The sequence below is a fragment of the Cinclus cinclus genome, chromosome 17 (assembly GCF_963662255.1).
Source record: "Cinclus cinclus chromosome 17, bCinCin1.1, whole genome shotgun sequence".
Taxonomy (NCBI): Eukaryota; Metazoa; Chordata; class Aves; order Passeriformes; family Cinclidae; genus Cinclus; species Cinclus cinclus.
The window spans coordinates 557,678-577,607 of NC_085062.1; the positions used below are offsets into that span (position 1 = coordinate 557,678).

Genomic DNA, 19,930 nt, shown 5'->3' on the forward strand with positions numbered 1-19,930 from the left:
CCATCCCAGACACAACACCCAGCTGGAATGCTCCTGGATTGTTGGATGCAGTGGACATTCTGGGCAGCAGAGCCTGTTTGCAGAGCCCAGCCCAGTTCTGAGCTGCCAGGGGGAGCTGAGCCCAGCCTGGCTCCCCCACCCCACCGCACTCCTGTCCTGCAGTGTCTAAATCAGATCAAAAGGTGCCTCCTGCCCTGCAGAGGAGCCCTCTCTCTGTTCTTTATGGTTACTTTTTCTAGCAAGGAAAGATTTGAAGTCCATCACTTTGCACGTTAAAATTTCAGGCATGAAGAAGTGTCATGATAAAAATTTCAGTGACTAGAAGTTTCTTTCAGGGTGGATGTAGATTTGTACTTTTTTGTCTCTCAGTAGCTTCTCGTAGCTGTAGCTCACTGGTTTTGTTTTTATTTTTTACCTTGCCTCTGTAGAAGTTTAATGAACTTGTATAGAAGGAACATAAAATTGAACTCAGCTACTGGGAAAGACCCCCCCCACAACTGAGTTTGCTTTAATTCACTCTAAAAAATTCTGAGAATTTTGGCCAGAGTTTTTCAAGAGCCTTAAGCGAGAAGCGTCCAAGTAAATCCTGCAGGAAAGGACGTGGGTTTGGGGGTAGAGGGAGGCACAGACTGCCCCGGGGCCACCCCCAAAGTGTGCCAGAAGGGAAGCACAGGCACTGCCTGGGGAAATCCCTGCAGCCCCTGTCCTGAGCGGCGCTCTGCTGTCCCCACAGCTACAACCCCTTCGATGGACCAAACGAAAACCCAGAGGCAGAGCTCCCTCTCACGGCAGGAAAGTACCTTTATGTCTACGGGGACATGGACGAGGATGGCTTCTATGAAGGTATTTCTTCTTTAATCCGTGAGTTCGTGCTAATTCATGCAGACTGAAATCAGTTCGTCTGTCAAACGCGCTCCAAATCCTTTCCTACGTCTGCTCCTAAATCGGTTGCTAAAATTAGCTTTATCACCGTGGTGTTAATTAAAAGGGTTTCTGCACCAGCAAAGCTGCTCCTTGCAGGCAGAGCTAATTATAAGATATTTTATGGTGTCAGCTTTTCCTACTGGCAAGATTTAAGTTGACAAAAAAGCTTGCTGGCAGTTCTGGTATTTCCCTTAATAAGGCTTTCTGTTCCCAAACTGGGGACGTTGTTTCCGTGTTTCCACTCAGCCCCTGCCCCTGATCTTGCCCACCCTCCGGGCACTGCCGTGGAAGAGGTGTTCTCCTTCAGGGGTTCTGATGGCATTGCTCTTTCTCACCAGGAGAGCTTCTGGATGGACAAAGAGGACTGGTCCCTTCCAACTTTGTGGATTTTGTGCAGGACAGCGAGACGCGGCTGTCGAGCGCGCTGAGCAGCGAGCGGGACCAGAACTTCATCAACCGCGCGGGGCCCCCTTTGGAGGGAGACGTGCTGGAGATCAGCCCCCCGAGCCACACCGAGCCCAGCGTGCTCAGCAACGGCGCGGGGACCCTGGACGTGAACATCGACGAGATCGGAGAAGACATCGTGCCTTACCCCCGAAAAATCACCCTCATCAAACAACTCGCCAAAAGTGTCATTGTGGGCTGGGAGCCGCCCGTGGTGCCGCCCGGCTGGGGAACCGTCAGCAGCTACAACGTGCTGGTGGACAGGGAGATCAGGATGAACGTAGCCCTGGGCAGCAGGATGAAAGCTCTCATAGAAAAGCTCAACATCTCCACCTGCACCTACAGGATCTCCATCCAGAGCATCACCAGCAAGGGCAGCTCCGACGAGCTGCAGTGCACCTTGCTGGTGGGCAAGGACGTCATCGTGGCCCCCTCCAACCTCAGAGTGGACAACATCACCCAGATCTCTGCCGAGCTCTCCTGGCTCCCCACAAACAGCAATTACAGTCACGTCATCTTCCTGAACGAGGAAGAATTTGACATTGTCAAGGCTGCTAGCTACAAGTACCATTTTTTTAATTTGAAGCCCAATATGGCCTACAAGGTGAAGGTCATGGCAAAGCCCCACCAGATGCCCTGGCAGCTTCCCCTGGAACAACGAGAGAAAAAGGAAGCCTTTGTGGAATTTTCTACATTGCCAGCAGGTTTGACGCTTTCCTCCCTACCCCCAAACTCTTCAGTTGAATTTCTCTGAAAATATTAGATAAAATACTTTCACCATCACAGCATTTAGGAGATGTAAATGCATTTTGGTTGTGAAGCTGTAATCAACTTTTTTGTATAATTTGAATTTGTAAAGTCAGCAGATGTGGCGTGTTTCGGAAAGCCTGAGGTTTTTTTCCCACCTGCTTTTACATTAGGAGTATTGGTAAGTGTTGTCAGTCATTTGCCATTATTCAAGAGCATTGAAGTATTGTTGAAAACTAGAGAAGAAATAATCCAGTGGATTTGAAGGATAATCTCATCGTTTTGGGGGTGTGTGGCAGCATCTGATAAAACGTGTCTTACAGACCCACCTACCCAAGGTCATCCAGTCATGGCCAAGTAGGAGAGCCCTTCAGTATTCAGTCTTTCAGTTCCCCGGGTGCCTCTGCAGGGACACTCGGTGGCCCCTGGCCAGTGAAGCGTGAGCAGCGTGATCTGAGCTGGGCTTTGCTCACTCCCTGCTGGGGGTTGATTCCAGAGAGGGGCAGGAATTCCTTCTGCTCTCCTCCTTGGCCTGGGTGGCTTTTCCAAGAGGAGATGTGGAGGGGGCCGTGCTGCTGGAGGAGAGGGGGAGTGAAGCTTGGTGCCTGTAGAGAGTCAGTGAAACTCCAGATCCAGCTCCAGTCTGGAATCGTTGCAGTGGGCTGGGTGCTGCTGCTGAGCCGTGTGCTGGGAGCAGGGCTCAGACCTGGGATGTGTCCTGGGGGAGCTGGGAGGCACTGCCTGGATGCTGGCTTGAGCTCATTTCAACCTTGCTGTTCAGGAAAGGTCTTTGAAGTGAGGGTTGTTCCAGGCCAAGCACTTGCCATGCTCTACCTCCCTCTGCTGAGCAGTGCAGAGCTGCTCTCTGCTGAGGAGCTGAAGTGCAGTGAAGCCTCAGCTTTTAGAGCCAGAGATCCCAGAATCTTCCCCACGGCTTCATTTCACTGGGAGAACTTCTACAGAAACCAGTCAAGTTTTCACTGCTGTGCAGAGAAAACAAAATATCACTGCTGAAATGATTAGAGGCTGACGCCTGATTTCAGTCATTGGGACAAAGGAAAAGGATGGATTTGGAGTCAGGGATGGGAGTTACCATCATGGTGTGTCATGCAATTGAACTCATCTTGACTCTCAAAGCAATGGAATTGCTTAAATAAAAACAGAAGTTTCTCTCTTGGGCACTCAGATCTAGAAATAAAAATAAGTACAGGATCAGGACCAATGGGGCTGCTGTGGTTTTTGCAGCTAATTTATGTAAAAAGAAAAAAAACAACACAAAAACAAAAAAACAAACCGCATAAGGAGCAAAGCGTAGCAGAATTCCGAAACAAACATTTATGTTGATGATCAAAACCATCAAAAACCATCAGGAATGATTACCCAGTTAATGATTGGAGGAAATAGAAACCCTGCTGAGGCTCAGTCATTGCAGTTTATTAAACCTGTCTCTGCCACAGCCTCTGAAGAGGTGTGAAGACACCCTGGGGATTGTTCAGTTTTGGGAGAATGAAAGGAAGGTGACTTCTCCTGCAGGAGCAGAGTAATGGCACTGGCATTGGCAAGGTGCTGCCTTAGGTCACATGCATTCTTTCTTGTAAGCTGAGCAGCCCTGCTGAATTGGGAATGCTGGCTGTCACTAAAACAGGGTGATCAGGAAAGCTGAAATTCAATCCTGAACAAAAATCTCTCTTGGCCAAGAGCAGTATTAGGTCAATTTGCATGCTCTCAACCTGCAAGGTAAAAATATTTTATAGATGCAGGGATGGTATAAGCAAAAACTTCCTGTTGTGCCTGTAACATCCTGAACATGACCATGATTTCATTTCCATGTCCACTAGAGGATGAAATTCAGTTGGGAGCAAACCAGTGACATGCACTGGCAGTTTGCCAGTGATCTTGTGTGGTATTTGCACGTGCATCATGCACACAGTTGAAGTATTTGGAGCCTTTTTGTTGGATGAACAGGAATGGGTCGTGTTTAGTTCACTGGGAGAAGCAATGTCACAGAGCCAAGGTCTGTGTTGTGTTCTGCAGCTGAACCCCCCTCGTGACACCTTTAACAGAAGACCCAGCCCAGGGTTTGATGGTTAAATTAACACAACGGGAAAAAAATGATTGAAAAAATGATGAGCCAATAATCTCTGTGACATTTTTACTTTGGCTTTCTGGACAAAGTAGAGCTATTTATAGTAGGGTAAAGCCTTTTAATTAAGGAGGTATTTGGTGTGTATTCAGTCTGCCATTACACTAACACACTGTAAATGCCTTAAGAGGTTACTGGGGGCATTTTTGGATTCAGTGCAGAGAAAAGACTGCAAGACCATTGTCCTTCAATCAGCCGGTGGAAAATGCTGAAGAATCATCCTGCAGCCCACACTGCACCTGAGTTCTGCTCGGAGGCTCAGGAGTGACCAGTCCCATCTCTCCTAGGTCCTCCAGCTCCCCCCCAGGACGTCGCTGTCCGGGCAGGCTCCACGCCAGGGACCCTCCAGGTGTGCTGGAAGCCCCCGGCCCTGTCGGCGACAGGGACATCCCACGGTGCCAGCGTCACAGGTTATGGGGTTTATGCCAAAGGGCAGCGGGTGAGTCCCCCCTGCCACGTCCCCCTCTGCTGCAGGGGTTCAGCTGGGACAGCAGGGAAAGGTGGGACAGCAGGGAAAGGTGGGACAGCCCTCCTGAGCTGCCAAGGCAGCCTGTCCTCTTGTTGAGCCACAACTTGGTCCCTCTTCAGGAGCCCTTTTGGCCAGAGGGGTTGGAGGGATGAAAGGCAGCTGGTGTACGGGCTGTGGAGCCCTGGCAGGGCTCTGTGCTGGCAGCAGTTCACTCTGGGAAGGCTCTGAGGGTTGTGTGGGGCTGAGGGGAGGTTACAGGGGTCTGTGCTCACGGGGGATGCTCTGTGTCCCCAGGTGGCAGAGGTGGGGCTGAGGGGAGGTTACAGGGGTCTGTGCTCACGGGGGATGCTCTGTGTCCCCAGGTGGCAGAGGTGGGGCTGAGGGGAGGTTACAGGGGTCTGTGCTCAGGGGGGATGCTCTGTGTCCCCAGGTGGCAGAGGTGATGTTCCCAGCAGCAGAGGGATCGCCGGTGGAGCTGCCCAGGCTGCGCAGCCTGGACGCCAGGGAGGTGACGGTGCGGACGCTCTCTGCACAGGGGGAGTCCCTGGACTCTTGTGTTGCTGCCATTCCATCTGACCTCCTGGTGCCTCCAACCCCTCACCCCAGAACTGCTCCCAAATCTAAGCCATTAGCAAGTGCCGGAGCCCCAGAAACCAAAGAAGAACATTTAGGCCCCCATTTAAAAAGGGATGAGTCGTGGGAGCAGACTCGTTCGATGTCCCCCGTCCATGGACACATGCTGGAGCCACCCAACTTCCATGGCCCCCTCCAGGGGAGGAGGTCTCCATCTCCCAACAGAATCCTCCCCCAGCCTCAAGGCACTCCAGTCCCCAACACCGTCGCAAAAGCCATGGCAAGAGAAGCTGCGCAGAGAGTGGCAGAGAGCAACAGGGTAAAGGCAAACTCCTTCCTGGGGCTTTTCTGGGGGGTTGGTTCACTGTGGCACGTGCCATCAAAGGTTTTCATCCTGTGCTTTAAGGAGTGGGTAATCGTTCCTGAGCTGGAGATCCACAGCTTGAGAAGCAGTGTGCTGAGGCTCTGGGCTTATGAAGCCCTCCTGTGTCTGCTGTCATGGATCCACAGGAAATTTCACATATTTGCCCTACTCAGTGCTGCATTTCTGCACATGTTTGCAGCTGCTTTTCATTCCAGCTCCTCCTGGAGCTGCCAGCAGTGTCAGTGCCCAAATCACCCCTGGTTTGGGCACCACTGTGACCCAGAGCTGGCTCAGATCATTGCCAGTTAATTTAAATCCCACATCTGGGGCTCTGGGGTCAGTACAGCTGATGTGGATGCATCCTGACAATGTGCTGTGGGTTTTCCACACAAATATGAAATATTTAAATATTCCCAGTGCCCGGGGCAGTCACCTCCTCATCACAACTCTCTGTTACTTCTTGCAAGCTGAGGTGTCACTCATCTCATACATTTTCTTGGTCCCTCATCTGGCAATCATCAGTTATGTTCAGTTTTTAGTCTCCTATTGTATCTCCAAAACTACTCCCTTAATTCTGACAGCTCACACAAGTTTTAGCAGCCCCAACTTATTGACTGTTCCTGTTTTAGGATGCATTTGATACAGTGGGCAAATTGAGCCAGCTTTTGAGAACCTGAATAATTCTGGATCAATAAGGTCTGATAAATACATATGTATGCATCTGTATATATCTTCCTTTTGTTTATAAATAAAGAAGGCTGGAATGTCATAGAGGGAGAAAGGGCAATTGATTTCTTTGGCCCTATGAGGTAAAAGTTGATTTAAGAACCATTTAGGGAAAGTGAACAGAAATACTTCTGCTGGTTTGGAAAATTGCTGATGTGTGCTCTGAAACACGTTTGATTACAATAGTTTAAGTGATGCTTGAAATGTTTCATTCAGGAATCTGGACTGAAATCTACAGATGAATTGATTCTAAATGCAGTCAAATTCTGCCAGGGGTATTTGTCACGTTTAGTGCCCTGTGGTATAAATTCCTCACTCGTGGTAAGTGCTGCAGGAGGAGCTGTGTGCCTGGCCCAGCCTGTGGGTGCCTGATGGCCACTGTCACCAGAGCCAGCAGGAGCTGCTGAGGCCCAGAGCAGAGCAGAGCCCACGGCCTCATTCTGGCACTTTCTTTGTGTATTGAGGTCAAAAACGTTCTTGTGCTTTGATCATCCACTCCCTCTGTCCAGGGGAAGGGAGGTCTCTGCTGGCAGCCTCTGACTACAGAGCCCTGAGAATTTTGGTAGGGGGTGAAGGGAGGAGAGCTGGCAGCTGATAAGCACACAGAATCAGGTAATTGATAAAAAAGGCAAAATCTTCTTGAAAAACTTCTCAAAGGTTCCAGCCAGGGAAACTAACAGTGCTTTAAAGCCTGAGTACATTTAAATGTTGTGTGCCTGATGAGTCTCAGTGTTTGCCATGAGTGTGCCTGGGAGCAGGGACACCCAGATCTCTGTGTCCTGGGGCAGGGACACCCAGATCTCTGTGTCCTGGGGCAGGGACACCCAGATCTCTGTATCCTGGAGCAGGGACACCCAGATCTCTGTGTCCTGGGGCAGGGACACCCAGATCTCTGTATCCTGGAGCAGGGACACCCAGATCTCTGTGTCCTGGGGCAGGGACACCCAGATCTCTGTATCCTGGAGCAGAGACACCCAGATCTCTGTGTCCTGGAGCAGGGACACCCAGATCTCTGTATCCTGGGGCAGGGACACCCAGATCTCTGTATCCTGGAGCAGAGACACCCAGATCTCTGTGTCCTGGGGCAGGGACACCCAGATCTCTGTGTCCTGGAGCAGGGACACCCAGATCTCTGTGTCCTGGGGCAGGGACACCCAGATCTCTGTGTCCTGGGGCAGGGACACCCAGATCTCTGTGTCCTGGAGCAGGGACACCCAGATCTCTGTATCCTGGAGCAGGGGTCCCACATGTCTGTGCTCTGTCCTGGAGCAGGGGTCCCACATGTCTGTGCTCTGTTCCTGGCAGATGGAGAGGAGGAGCGTGTTCAGTGACAGGAGCAGCTCAGCCCCGTACTCTGATGAGGAGGAGGATGGCTACGACTCCCCCAAGGTCAAGAGAAGGGGAGCCTCGGTCGATGATTTCCTGAAAGAGTCAGAACTTGGGAAGCAAGTGAGTAGCATGGCTTTGCTGTTGGATCGGGTGCTCAGCGGGAAGTGAGGGTTCCTGGGGCTCAGCTCTGTCACCTCTGGGGCTGTGGCTGCGTTGGTGACACCAGGCTGAGCTGGGGGCAGGGGATGCTCCTGTTCCTGGGGCCTGGCAGGACCTTGCACAGGGATCTCCTGAGCATCCTCCCTCCCAGCAGCCCCAGGCACTGGAAACTGGAAACGTGAAGATGGCAAAGAATATTTCTTTCTTTTCTTGCCGTATAGAAAATGGGACTGGACTGTCCTTTGGGTTCTGGGCCTTTTCTGTGCCAGGTGCCACTGCTGCCTGTGAGAACCTGCTGTGGGAAAGGGAAAGTGGGCAGGATTCCTGTGTGCCATAAAGGCATCACCAATAACCTGATGGCAGGAAACAATCCATGGTATAGGGTTGGCTCCAAGGGATGGAAAGGTGTTGCCAGGAGAATTTCACACAACTGCACAGCTTTTAGTCTGATCCCACTGAAAACAAATGTTAAATAATTTATTACGTTACTTTCAAGAGAGATGCTAAATTCTAGAAAAGAGTTGTTTTCTTATGTCTTGGCATAGTTTAAAACACTTCAGTCAAAGACCTGACCTCCTGTGTTGAGGGTCTACAATGGTGGCAATAAGCTGCAAGAATTAAATGCTGATCACTTTTAAGTTATAATGTGATGTAACAGACAGCTGCGAAGAACAGATGATATGTGAATTATCCTGAGGCTTTTACAATTTGGTCAGCAAGTCCAGTGAGGCATGAAGGACCTCTTTTGCAAGGGGAATTTAATCAACACTAAAACTAGATTTGGTGCTGTGAATGGAAATACCCTTTTCTGTATCACCTGGGATTGAGATTGCATTTCTTGAATTATGATCATAAACGGGCAAAAAACAAAATTTCCACATGATTTCTCCACTAGAGCAGAGCCCAGGCCTGGTGATGTAACTCCCAGTGGATGCCAGTGTGCCATCCCAGCCCAGGCAGGGCTCAGGGCTCAGGGCTCAGTCCCAGCCAGGATTGGCAGCTCCAGCAGCAGTAATATTTCTCAGTAGTGTTTCCCAGTGAGGCTTCCCAGTGAGGTTTTCAGGAATATTTCCCAGTTTCCCAGTAAGGTTCTCAGTAGTGTTTCCCAGTGAGGTTTCCCAGTGAGGTTTTCAGGAATGTTTCCCAGTTTCCCAGTAAGGTTCCCAGTGAGGGTTCCCAGTGAGGTTTCCCAGTGAGGTTTTCAGGAATGTTTCCCAGTTTCCCAGTAAGGTTCCCAGTGAGGGTTCCCAGTGAGGTTTCCCAGTGAGGTTTTCAGGAATGTTTCCCAGTTTCCCAGTAAGGTTCCCAGTGAGGGTTCCCAGTGAGGTTTCCCAGTGAGGTTTTCAGGAATGTTTCCCAGTTTCCCAGTAAGGTTCCCAGTGAGGTTTCTCAGTGAGGTCTCTCCTGGCTCTCAGGCTCACTACTGCCCTGGGGATGAGTACCACACGGAGAGCAGCCGGGGCTCGGACCTGTCGGACATCCTGGAGGAGGATGAGGAGGAGCTGTACTCGGAGATGCAGCTGGAGGAGGGCGGCCGGCGGCGCCTCAGCTCTCACGGCACGCTCAAGGTGAGGGGTCCAGGCACCACCTGTGGGAGAGGCTCCAGAGCCCTCCTGCAGCCACTCACAGGCTCTGCAGACCACTGAAACTCACTGTGGCACAGAGAACTAGAACTGGGCAGCTTTAATGCATTTATTGCCCTTTGTTTTCGTTATTTGATAGATGAACTTTTAACTGACCGACTGTTTTCCTGTGTGTGATCGTTGCAGTTGCAATTCCTGCTCTGCAGCTGGGGACCTTCCCCATGTCTCTGTGAAGATATACTGCATGTGCTACCCCAAAAACGAGTTGTTTCTGAGCATGGAGATTTGTAAAAACTTATAAAACAACTGTGTTTTTCTGTCTGAGTGAGCTGTCCAAGTATCCAGTGCTAGCCCCATCCCTTCCACAGGCTTAAAGCATTCCTGTAGGAAAGGGAGTTGTTCCAGCTTTGATCAATGCATCATCGGAACTCCTTGTGCTCTGAACATTAGGGAATCACCAGAGAAAGCAGGAAATGCATTCCAGAAATATTGCTTTAATACAGGAATATTCACCATGAAAGACAACTTCAGTATAACAAACTGAAGTATATGCAGAACATTAAGCACACCCAGTGCTGAATATATATTGGACATATTATATTTGCATGTGTAAATTGTATTTTCTTCTTTATGTGTGTAGGAATTGCATAAACTGTGTTTTCTTAGAAAGCACAAACCCACAAGTTAACCTTTTTCAGTAGATTTTTATTTAACTAAAATCAGCACTATTTTCTCATGCATACAAGAATTCTGACCATTCTTGTGATGGCTTTCATGTGGTGTAAATTCAGTCCTTTTATTCTGATACTGTCTGCAATGAGACAGGTACTTTTCCAAAAGAAGAAATTATCAGTGTTTCTATTACTGCACCAACATTAAGGTTGAAACCCAAATCCTACTGCATGCTCCTTCTATCCCCTTCCCCTGGCAAAAAGAATAATCCCCAGGATGTTCTTGTTCTTTATGCATCAGAAGGTGTGTTTACTTCCTGGATTTAAATCAGTATTACCAGTGCTGGTATTGAGAAATTTTCAGAACCTTAACTGGTGTAGGAAATAATTTTTGTCCTGCTAAGGTTTGCAGGCTTCTCTTGATGTAGAAGTCTATCAAAACTGTGATAGCTCATGCTTACTGATCTTTTTGCCGCTTCTGTGGAGCTTTATCTCACGTTTCACAAGTGTTAGACACATTTTAAGAACGAAGGGGGATAGGTGAAACAGTAACTTAGACAGTTCCCTGTGCCTGAAAAGGGATACTGTCCATACCACAGCTGAGTTTAGAATGCTCAGAGAGAGACGTTGCTGACACCTCCAAGCGGATCTGTCATTATTTGTGGGGCCCCTGAGCCCAGAGCTGCCCCTGGGCTGGGCATTGAGCACAAGGAGAGGTGAGCCCTGGCGTGCAGGATCAGTAAATCCTGGCAGGCAGAGCCAGCACCTCCTGATCCCTTCCCTCCTCCCAGAGCCCAGCCAAGACTCTCAGGATTCTTTGTCAGATCAGCCTGTGTTTTGCAGAAATGGAGTAGGAAAATTGCAAAATGTATCTGCATGTCCAGAATGTTTCTTTTACCCAGGCTGGGATAGTTTTTTACCTGCTTCTGGCATAAACAAAGACTTCCACTTCTGCTCATGGGCTGCTTTTCAAACACTGGTTTGTGAAGCAGGTACAAGATCATGATGAGAGATCTGATGGCAGTGCAGACCAAGTGCCATCAGAGAGACATCAGCCCGAGGCCCAGGGGCCTTTTCCTGGCAGGCAAGCTTTAAGAATGGTGCAGGTTTTTAGAGTTTTAGAAAGGAGACCAGAACTCCTCTAATGATGGCTGTGGAACAGCTCTCCTCTGACAGGAGATTGAAGGTAGTTACTGCTTACATAGGAAGCTTTAGGAGATGCTGAACAAGAAAATTTTCTAGGACAGAGCTGTCATTCCCAGATATGGGTTCTGGTTACAAAGAAAATGAGATGGGGCAAGGAAGGAGTTTTAATGCCATTCCCATTCACCATGCTGGAACCTGGATGTGGCTTTCATTACTCTGTTTCAAATGAATGACTTTATTCTTGCTAAGAGCATCACTCAGTTATTTGTACTGACCTCTCATGTTGCATCTACACCCACCACCTTCTTAATCATGTCTTTATTTTTCACAGATCCTCATTCAAAGCATGACATCCTTTTCACTATATAAGCTGCGTGTCTTATGTTTGCCATTGCTCTAAAACTAATTCTGTCTTTATTTTTCTTTTCTCCCTTTTCCCTCCCATTTTATTTTTGTCACACACTCTTTGTTCCCTGTCTGGTTTTTAACATTGCATAATCTTAAGGAGTACGATAAGACTAAGACCACTGAAGCCCCTTTTTGGGAACAGCCTGACTTTCCCCAGCAGACACACCACAGTAAAAGGCTTTTCAGTATTCCAGAAGTGGCTGAAGAGGACGGTGAATACTCTGAACTGCTGTACAAGCAGGGTTTAGGTATGCCCTATAAAAAGAACCCCAGAGTAGCTAGAGGCTCCAGAGCACGCAGGCCCTGCAGGCAGGAGCAGCAGCACAGCCCCAGGCACCCGGCCAAGCACAGGACAGGGCTGGGCACGGAGGAGTTGGTCCTGGATGAACGAGGATGCAAATCCAGACGGTCACGGAGCCCGGACAGCGGGCTGGACTGCGGCAGCGAGGAGGAGGAACCACGGCTTGGGGTCAGACCCCAGTGGGGCAGCGAGGAGGAGGAACAGCCCCAGTGTGGGGTCAGACACACGTGGGGCACTGAGGAAGAGGAGGAATATCTCCGGCACAGTTCCAGACCCCAATGGGGCAGTGAGGAACAGCCCTGGCACAGCTCCAGACACGCACCTGGCACTGAGGAAGAGGAGTCACGGTTCAGTGTCAGACCCCGGTGGGGCAGTGAGGAAGAGGAGCAGCCCCGGAGCAGTTCCAGACCCCGGTGGGGCAGTGAGGAAGAGGAGCAGCCCCGGAGCAGTTCCAGACCCCAGCGGGTGCCCCCCCAGCCCCGTGGCTGCCGGAGGGGCTCACGGGCAGGGCTGGCCCGCAGGAGAACCCTGACCCGGCAGAGCAGCATCGAGGAGGATTTCGGGGAGCCGGGGCCGTGCCTCGGGGAGCCCAGGAGCGAGCGGGCCGAGGCCGGGAGGCTGGGGGCCCAGAAGGGCTCTAGAGCAGAGCGTTTGGCTAACGGAGGGCAGGGAGGCTGCAAGAGCCACTCTAACCCAGCTGGCCCTAGGGCAGCTGCTGGCCTGGCAAAGCCACCCCACAGAGATGCAGAAGACTCTCTGGTGTGTGAAATATCTTCCTTCTAACATCTGCTTGCCAAATCAGTCTGTTTTCTTTATTCTCTTTATTTTTGTTCTTTTTGTTGTTGTTGTTGTTATTCTTTTTTTTCTTCTTTTTTCCCAAATTGATTTTTAAAGTCCATCCTTTGGACCCATCTGCTACATTTCCCCTCTTTTATTTTTCTTCCCCATTCATTTTTGTTTATTACTCTGCATTTTCATTTATGGTCCTCTTTTGTGTCATGCTGAAATCAGATTAATTTGCTTTGCAATGACTTCCCCCAGAACAAATTACAATAATGGCTGCTTTTATTAAAGGACAACTGAATCTAAATTTTAATTAAGGGTTAGCTGAACTATAATTTTTCAAAAAAGATTGCTTTTCTTTATTTTGCCCATCTGAATGTTGCTTAAAACAAAAAAAAAAAAAAACCAAAAAAAAAAGAGCTGCATTTTTTACTGGAGAAAGGTTTCATTGGTATTTTATTATTATTATTATTATTATTATTATTGTCAAGGAATTCATTTCATCCTGTTGTTTTTATTCATCTCATTCCCAGAATTTTCAGGATATGCTCTTTATCATGGAACATCTCAAGACAAGAATCAAGATTCTCCCCCAGTGTGACAGTGACCCAGATTTATGGAGTCACAGCTTCATCATTTCCATTTTCTGCCTTGTCTCTGCGCTGTCACTCCTTTGCTGTCCTTTTTTGGACCGTCTCTTCTTGCCTTTGAAGTTGCAGACTGCATCTCTGCAGGAGAATGCAGGCACAGAGCTGCTTCCAAAGGGAGCCCAGGGCCATTCCACGCCTTCCCGGGACGCTCTGCACGCTCCTGCCCGTTTGCATTTCTGTCCACTCATGTCCAGAGGAGCCTCCAGGTGTGAGGGCTGCGCCCCAGGGACCAGAGCCAGTTCTTCACCCTCTGTCTGCAGCAGCCCCGAGTGCAAACTCCATTCTGACGCGCTCCACGAGGAGCAGGGCTCAGCTGCTGCTCCTCCAGCCTCCCAGCTCAGGCTGAAATGCTCCCTCCAAATTGCTCCCAGCAGAACTGGTGCCGGGCTGCGTTAGTGCCAGCGGCTGCAGGACGAGCTCTGGAGAGCTCTCAGGTGCACTGCAGGCAGGCAGCAGGCAGGGCTTGCAGTGCCTGCAGGGTTTGCAATACCTGCAGTGCCTGCAGGCTTTGCAGTGTTAGCTCTGGCTGCAGTTTGTGCAGTGCCTGCAGTGCCTGCAGGGTTTGCTGTGCCTGCAGGGTTTGTTTGCTGTGCCTGCAGGGTTTGTTTGCAGTGCCTGCAGTGTTTGTTTGCAGTGCCTGCAGTGCCTGCAGTGTTTGTTTGCAGTGCCTGCAGTGTTTGTTTGCAGTGCCTGCAGTGTTTGTTTGCAGTGCCTGCAGTGCCTGCAGTGTTTGTTTGCAGTGCCTGCAGTGTTTGCAGTGCCTGCAGTGTTTGCAGTGCCTGCAGTGTTTGTTTGCAGTGCCTGCAGTGTTTGCAGTGCCTGCAGGGTTTGTTTGCAGTGCCTGCAGTGAGCAGCCCCAGCTGTGCCCCCACGGAGTGTCTGCATCCCTGCTGCATCTTCCCTCGCCTGCCCAGGCTCAGGCTGGAAAGCAGCGTGCTCAGAGCCACGAGGATGCCCTGGCTGCCCTGCTGCACGGGAGGGATCTGCAGGGCTGGGCACGGCCAGGTGTGCCCTGCAGGGCACCCCACCTGCACAGCTCCCAGGCTGCCCGTGCCGCTCTTCAGGACGCTCAAATGTCACCTTAGCAGCAACGACAAAGGCAAAAGAATATTTCAAAAATTATTCTTTCCTTTTCTTTTTGTTCTGATGTGTGAATGCTGGTTGCAAAACTCTACCATAATTCGGGGAACCATTTTTTCTTTCCTTTTGCAGGTTTGCCAGGCGGCAGTACTCACTTTTCAGCTAACCTTTCAGTTAAAAACTAAGTTTAGTTGCCTTTAGAGCTTATGCTTCCAAATGCGATTGACCTGATTAATGTCCAGCTGCGTAACCACGATGTTGCCATGCACAGAACTGACACCCCTGTTGTCTCTTGTTGTTTTTTAGCTTTTAGGTAACCCAGCCTCTGCAGGACGGCCTGACAGGGTGGAGCATGCAGGGCGGAGGTCCCATGGCAGTGCAGTGCCACCAAGGGCTCGGCCCCTGCTGGTCCCTTCCATCGGTTAGTTGGACACACTGGGCATTTCTTCCTGTTCTTTGCAGCCCCGGGGTTGGGAAGGAAATCCTAAAAGAACAGAGCAGCAGATGCTTGCTTGGGTTTGAGTGGGGGGAGTGGGGTGAGGACAGCTCTGGGATGAGTGGGCTGGGGCTTGCCAGGGTGTGAGCCAGCCCTGCCTGCACTGCTGGCACCCTTGCACTGCATTTAGTGCTGCTGGAGATTGTTCAGGCTTGCTTAAGCTGAGATGTCGCCTGGGTCTCCTGGGTGGATCTCACCTGGGAAGAAATCTGCTGGCAGGTTCCTTTATGCTGAGTGAAATCAATGTGCCATCCAGGCATCCCTCCAGCCATCTTGCTGCCGTTCATCAAACATCATTTTGTATTCCCTTGCCATTCTCTTGACTGCTTCTTTCATTAATTTGTGGCAAACTCTTGCAAACCTAACAAAAATGGCTTTCCTCTGTGAGCAGTGCAAACATCAGTGTGGTACAGGACACCAGCCCAGCTTCCAGTGCAGGTTTTATAATTTGGTTTTTTTTAAATAGCAAGTTCCTCATTAAAAAAAAAAAAAGGCAACAACAGAAACCCCACCAAGCTTTATAGGACACACAGTGAGGTTTGGGGTTTTTTCACTGAAATGCCAAACATGTTTCAAATATTAACTGGGATATTTGGGTGATGAGGCCAACTTGTATTGCTGAATTGTTCTTTTCTGAATTTGCTTTCACAGATGGCTACGGTGGTCATGACCATCTTTCTCCAGACATGTATGAAGAATCTGAAACAGATCCTGGCACAGAAGATCTTTCTACTCGAATATTTGTTGCACTTTTTGACTACGACCCGCTGACGATGTCCCCAAACCCCGATGCTGCAGAGGAGGAGCTGCCCTTTAAAGAAGGACAGATCATTAAGGTCAGAGCTGCAAACAAAGGAAACAAATTACAATTTCACAAATTTCATTTCTGCTCTGTGTGATCAGAATCCTGGGGGTTTTTCCTTCAGAGGTGCAGGCTGTAAATCTCACTGGACCTGGTAATTAATGTCTGGTGCTAATCGTTTAAAAATAGTCACAAAATGGGCAAAAAATCTCAAAGTTGCTGTAGATAGTTAGGGCCAAATTAAAGATTTTGGTTAAGCCCAAGATTGTGACTCTGAAGCTCCTTGTGTGCATTGCCATCAACCTCACATTTCATGGTTTATACCAAAGAAAAAGAACTTGTTTAAGAGTTTCTTTTCCTCTGCAAGAATGTACATTTCATTCAGGTATTTTTTTTATACCTTAACTCATGGTTTTAGATTCAGTCAAAAGACAATACCAGAGCTTAAGTACATTATGTATGAGATAAGCATTTTTGGTCATATAAAAGTTGTTTGAATCAAAATAATAACAATTTTGCACAATTTTGCAAAATGTTCCGCTTTGAATATAGTGCCATAATAATTCCATAGACATCAGGTAAACATTTGGCTCATCACAGGGAGAAACTGATGGCATTAATGCACTTTTTGTCCCTTTTATGGCTAACATAAAAAAGGTCAAATTTCTGCTTACGTATCTGAAGTCACAGTTCAGATAAATACAACAATTCCAGTTTTATAACCTTAGTCAGAATGGTCCAAAATTAATAGAATTCCACATCTAAACTGCAGTTGTCACCTATGCCTTGGTAACCCTTAGGCTGCACTAAAATTCCTAAATGCTCAAACCTTTTTGACCAATATTATCATTCTTTGAATATCAGGTTTATGGGGACAAGGATGCTGATGGATTTTACCGTGGAGAAACCTGTACAAGAATTGGCCTTATCCCATGTAATATGGTCTCTGAGATACAAGCAGATGATGAAGAGATGATGGATCAGCTTCTGAAACAGGGTTTCCTTCCTCTGAACACTCCAATTGAGAAAATCGGTAAGAGAAAATACAGAAAATGTCACTTCAGACTCCTGGGTCTCTTAACTTGGCTGCATCCTCTTTGCCTCTTGTTTTTAAGCAGATGCATCTACATTTGCAGTAGTTTACTGCCCCAGGTGATACGTTCTGTGTCAGTGTCTGGGTGACTTTATACAGCCAATATTTAACCTTGGAGACAGCATTTGCTGCAAATGGGGACCTGCACTTGTTACTTTCTTTTATGATTTAAAAAATAAATAGATAAAAAAGTGGGTTTTGTCTCCTGAAATATTTCTGGGCACAGAAGATGATCCCTGAGCTGTGGAGTCTGCTGTGCATAGTGGGCTGAGGATAATTAATGTGTCTTAGGATAAAGAGAGGCAGAGCACAGTGAATTTATTATTATTATTATTATCATCATCATCATCATTCCTGAGCTGTGTGTGGTCCCACAGCCTTTATCTGTGAGTGGGGCTGCCCCTGTGTGACTCTCAGCCCTGTGCCAGAGCAGTGCCCACCCCACGCTGCTCCTGCACTGCTGGGGAGGGCGTGAGGAGCAGCTGCAGCAGGGCAGCTGGAGGTAGAATGAGAAGTAACCAGCAGTAATTGGAAATACTGGGCAATAACTGGAAATACTGGGCAACAATTAGAAATAAATACTGGGCAATAACTGGAAATACTGGGCAACAATTAGAAATAAATACTGGGCAATAACTGGAAATACTGGGCAATAATTGGAAATAAATACTGGGCAGTAACTGGAAATAAATACTGGGCAATAAGTGGAAATACTGGGAGATAAGTGGAAATACTGGGCAATAACAAGTGGAAATACTGGGCAATAAGTGGAAATACTGGGCAGTAACTGGAAATACTGGGCAATAACCGTGCTCTCCTTGCCTTGCCCGGTGGCCGGCGCAGAGCGGGGCCGGCGCAGTGGCCGGCAGCAGCCCGTGACCACCAGGAGGATGGTGGCCCTCTATGACTACGACCCCAGGGAGAGCTCCCCCAACGTGGATGTGGAGGTAGGGGCAGGGCTGAGCCCCTGGGGCTGGGCAGGGATGGGCTCAGAACCCACGAGCTTCCTCAGTTGTCCTTTAAAATGTTCTTTTGCTTGGTTTTTACATGCTGAGCTGCAGGAAACTCTGGAATTTTTTTTAAAGGGGAAAGTGAATTTGGACATGTGTGGGACTTGGTGCTTTAGAACGCAGCCAGGGTTGTTTTCTGGTTTTTTATTGAACCAAATCTTTTTCTGAGTTATGGTGTTTCAAAGTCGTTTGGCCAACAAATCAAATCAATGGTGCTGATGTAATGCAGAGATTTTTTTCTTGTTCTCTCTCCCACGACCACAGGAAATTAAAAATAATTCTGAAACCCACCCTAATTACACTTAAGCCACAGACAATTAAAAAGAGCCCAGTGCACTGTTTGCTGCTCAGAGTGGAGCTGCCCATTGTGAAGGTTTTATTGAGGAGCAGGCAGGACAGCTCCAGTGCAGGACGTTGTGCTTCAGGGCTTGGGCTGACGATGCCCAGAGGTCCCTGGAGGTGCTGGTGCTGTGCACTGCAGCTCTCTGAGCTGCTCTGTGCTGGCACTCACAGGGCCTGAGCCATCTCCCACCCCTGAGCTGCTCCCTCTCCACCTGCACTGATTTTGGGGACCTTTGAGCTTGTCCAGGTTGTTCAAGGCCTGAATTTTGGCTGTTGGTCACAGGGAGCCCCGTGGGTGTCCACACACAGTGGTGCCAGGTCTAGCACGCTGAGGAAAAATCCCCAAGTGGAAAAAAAGAGGCCTGGCTGTCAAAGATCAATTTGTTCTCACCAGTGCCTGAACTGAATGAAGGAGTGGGGAGAAATGTGAATGGGTTTCCCATGAATAAAGGAAAGGGTTTGATCTTGCCTGTCCCTGCTCCTTCCCTGCAGGCTGAGCTGACGTTCTGCACTGGGGACATCATCACTGTCTTTGGTGAGATCGATGAAGATGGATTTTACTATGTAAGTTGGGTCTGCGGGGGCACTGCAGCCTGCTGCCAGCCCCACCAGCACCAGTTACCAAACACCAGCCTGGGGAGGGGATGTGGAAATGTGGGAGCCCTCAGCGTCCTTAGATGGGAATTTCCTCTTCCTCGCCAGCTTTGAAATGGGCAGAAATATTCCCTGGCTCCTTGGGAAGGTGCATGTGCTGCAATGGAGGCGCTCACTGCGACTTCCTCTGCTCACAGGGGGAGCTCAATGGACAGAAGGGGCTGGTTCCTTCCAACTTCCTTGAAGAAGTGCCTGACGATGTTGAAGTCTTTCTCTCCGACGCACCCTCGCGCTACGTCCACGACACCCCCATGCGATCGAAGGCAAAAAGGGTAAGCACCCCCTAAGAACCACTTAAATCTCCATTTTCCATTCCGTTCTGTCTCACGTACACTTTAGACATTACTTTTAACGTTACTTTTAAATTCATTCGCCCATTTAAAATTACCTTTCAAATGTATAAAATAAAACAGGAGGAAAAATGACTTTAGCCTTCGCTAGCTCGTTACATTTGTAGATGGAGAAACTGAATTGACTGATTGCAGTCGTTACAGTACCGTCCATTAGAATCTGGATTGAAGCAGCTCTTTCCTGGTGAGAGCTATTTCCCAAAGCTTCCAAATTTCTCTTATTAAAAAAGCTTTTGTGCACGAAAGACTGGTACCAGTGTTCCTCTAACTACAAACTGTGACTGCAGCTGGTGGACTGACAGTGGTCCTCTCTTAATCCTCACAACTTCCTGTTCCAACCGGCGCTAATTAATTGCTCAGAGACTTCTCTTTTATGAAAGAATTAATCATGTTTAGAGTATCTCATTTTTGGTTTTGTTTCATCACTGCAATACTTTTATATATTATATATTTTATATATATTTTTATTTCTTTGCTCATCTGCTTGGAAACAGAAGAAGAGTGTTCATTTCACACCTTAATAAGGCAATGTAGCCTTCACGTAAGTGAGCAACTGAAGATACCAATAGAGATTTCAATTAAAGCTACCTGGCTATCTAATGCAAGTCTTGAAACTTAATTGTGGGGAAAAGAAAAGAAATATGTCTCCAAACCCCTTGGTCACAGAAGAACAGGCTTAAGCC

The 19,930-nt window shown here is 48.5% G+C and overlaps 1 protein-coding gene across 4 annotated transcripts in view; it reads left to right on the forward strand.

The window, feature by feature from the left end:
- Positions 1 to 19,930, forward strand: part of RIMBP2 (RIMS binding protein 2) — a 36,750-nt gene that overhangs the window by 15,057 nt on the left and 1,763 nt on the right. For 2 of the 4 annotated variants that reach the window (XM_062504327.1, XM_062504329.1), the window contains 13 exons: positions 734 to 843; positions 1,263 to 2,072; positions 4,546 to 4,697; positions 5,158 to 5,619; positions 7,696 to 7,839; positions 9,294 to 9,446; positions 14,807 to 14,921; positions 15,648 to 15,832; positions 16,663 to 16,831; positions 17,735 to 17,838; positions 18,736 to 18,807; positions 19,035 to 19,169; positions 19,742 to 19,768. In XM_062504327.1, coding sequence (XP_062360311.1) covers positions 734 to 843; positions 1,263 to 2,072; positions 4,546 to 4,697; positions 5,158 to 5,619; positions 7,696 to 7,839; positions 9,294 to 9,446; positions 14,807 to 14,921; positions 15,648 to 15,832; positions 16,663 to 16,831; positions 17,735 to 17,838; positions 18,736 to 18,807; positions 19,035 to 19,169; positions 19,742 to 19,768 — 2,638 coding nt within the window. Of the gene's footprint in view, positions 1 to 733; positions 844 to 1,262; positions 2,073 to 4,545; positions 4,698 to 5,157; positions 5,620 to 7,695; positions 7,840 to 9,293; positions 9,447 to 14,806; positions 14,922 to 15,647; positions 15,833 to 16,662; positions 16,832 to 17,734; positions 17,839 to 18,735; positions 18,808 to 19,034; positions 19,170 to 19,741; positions 19,769 to 19,930 lie in introns of those variants that run through there. The other 2 variants (XM_062504328.1, XM_062504326.1) reach the window with 2 other exon arrangements.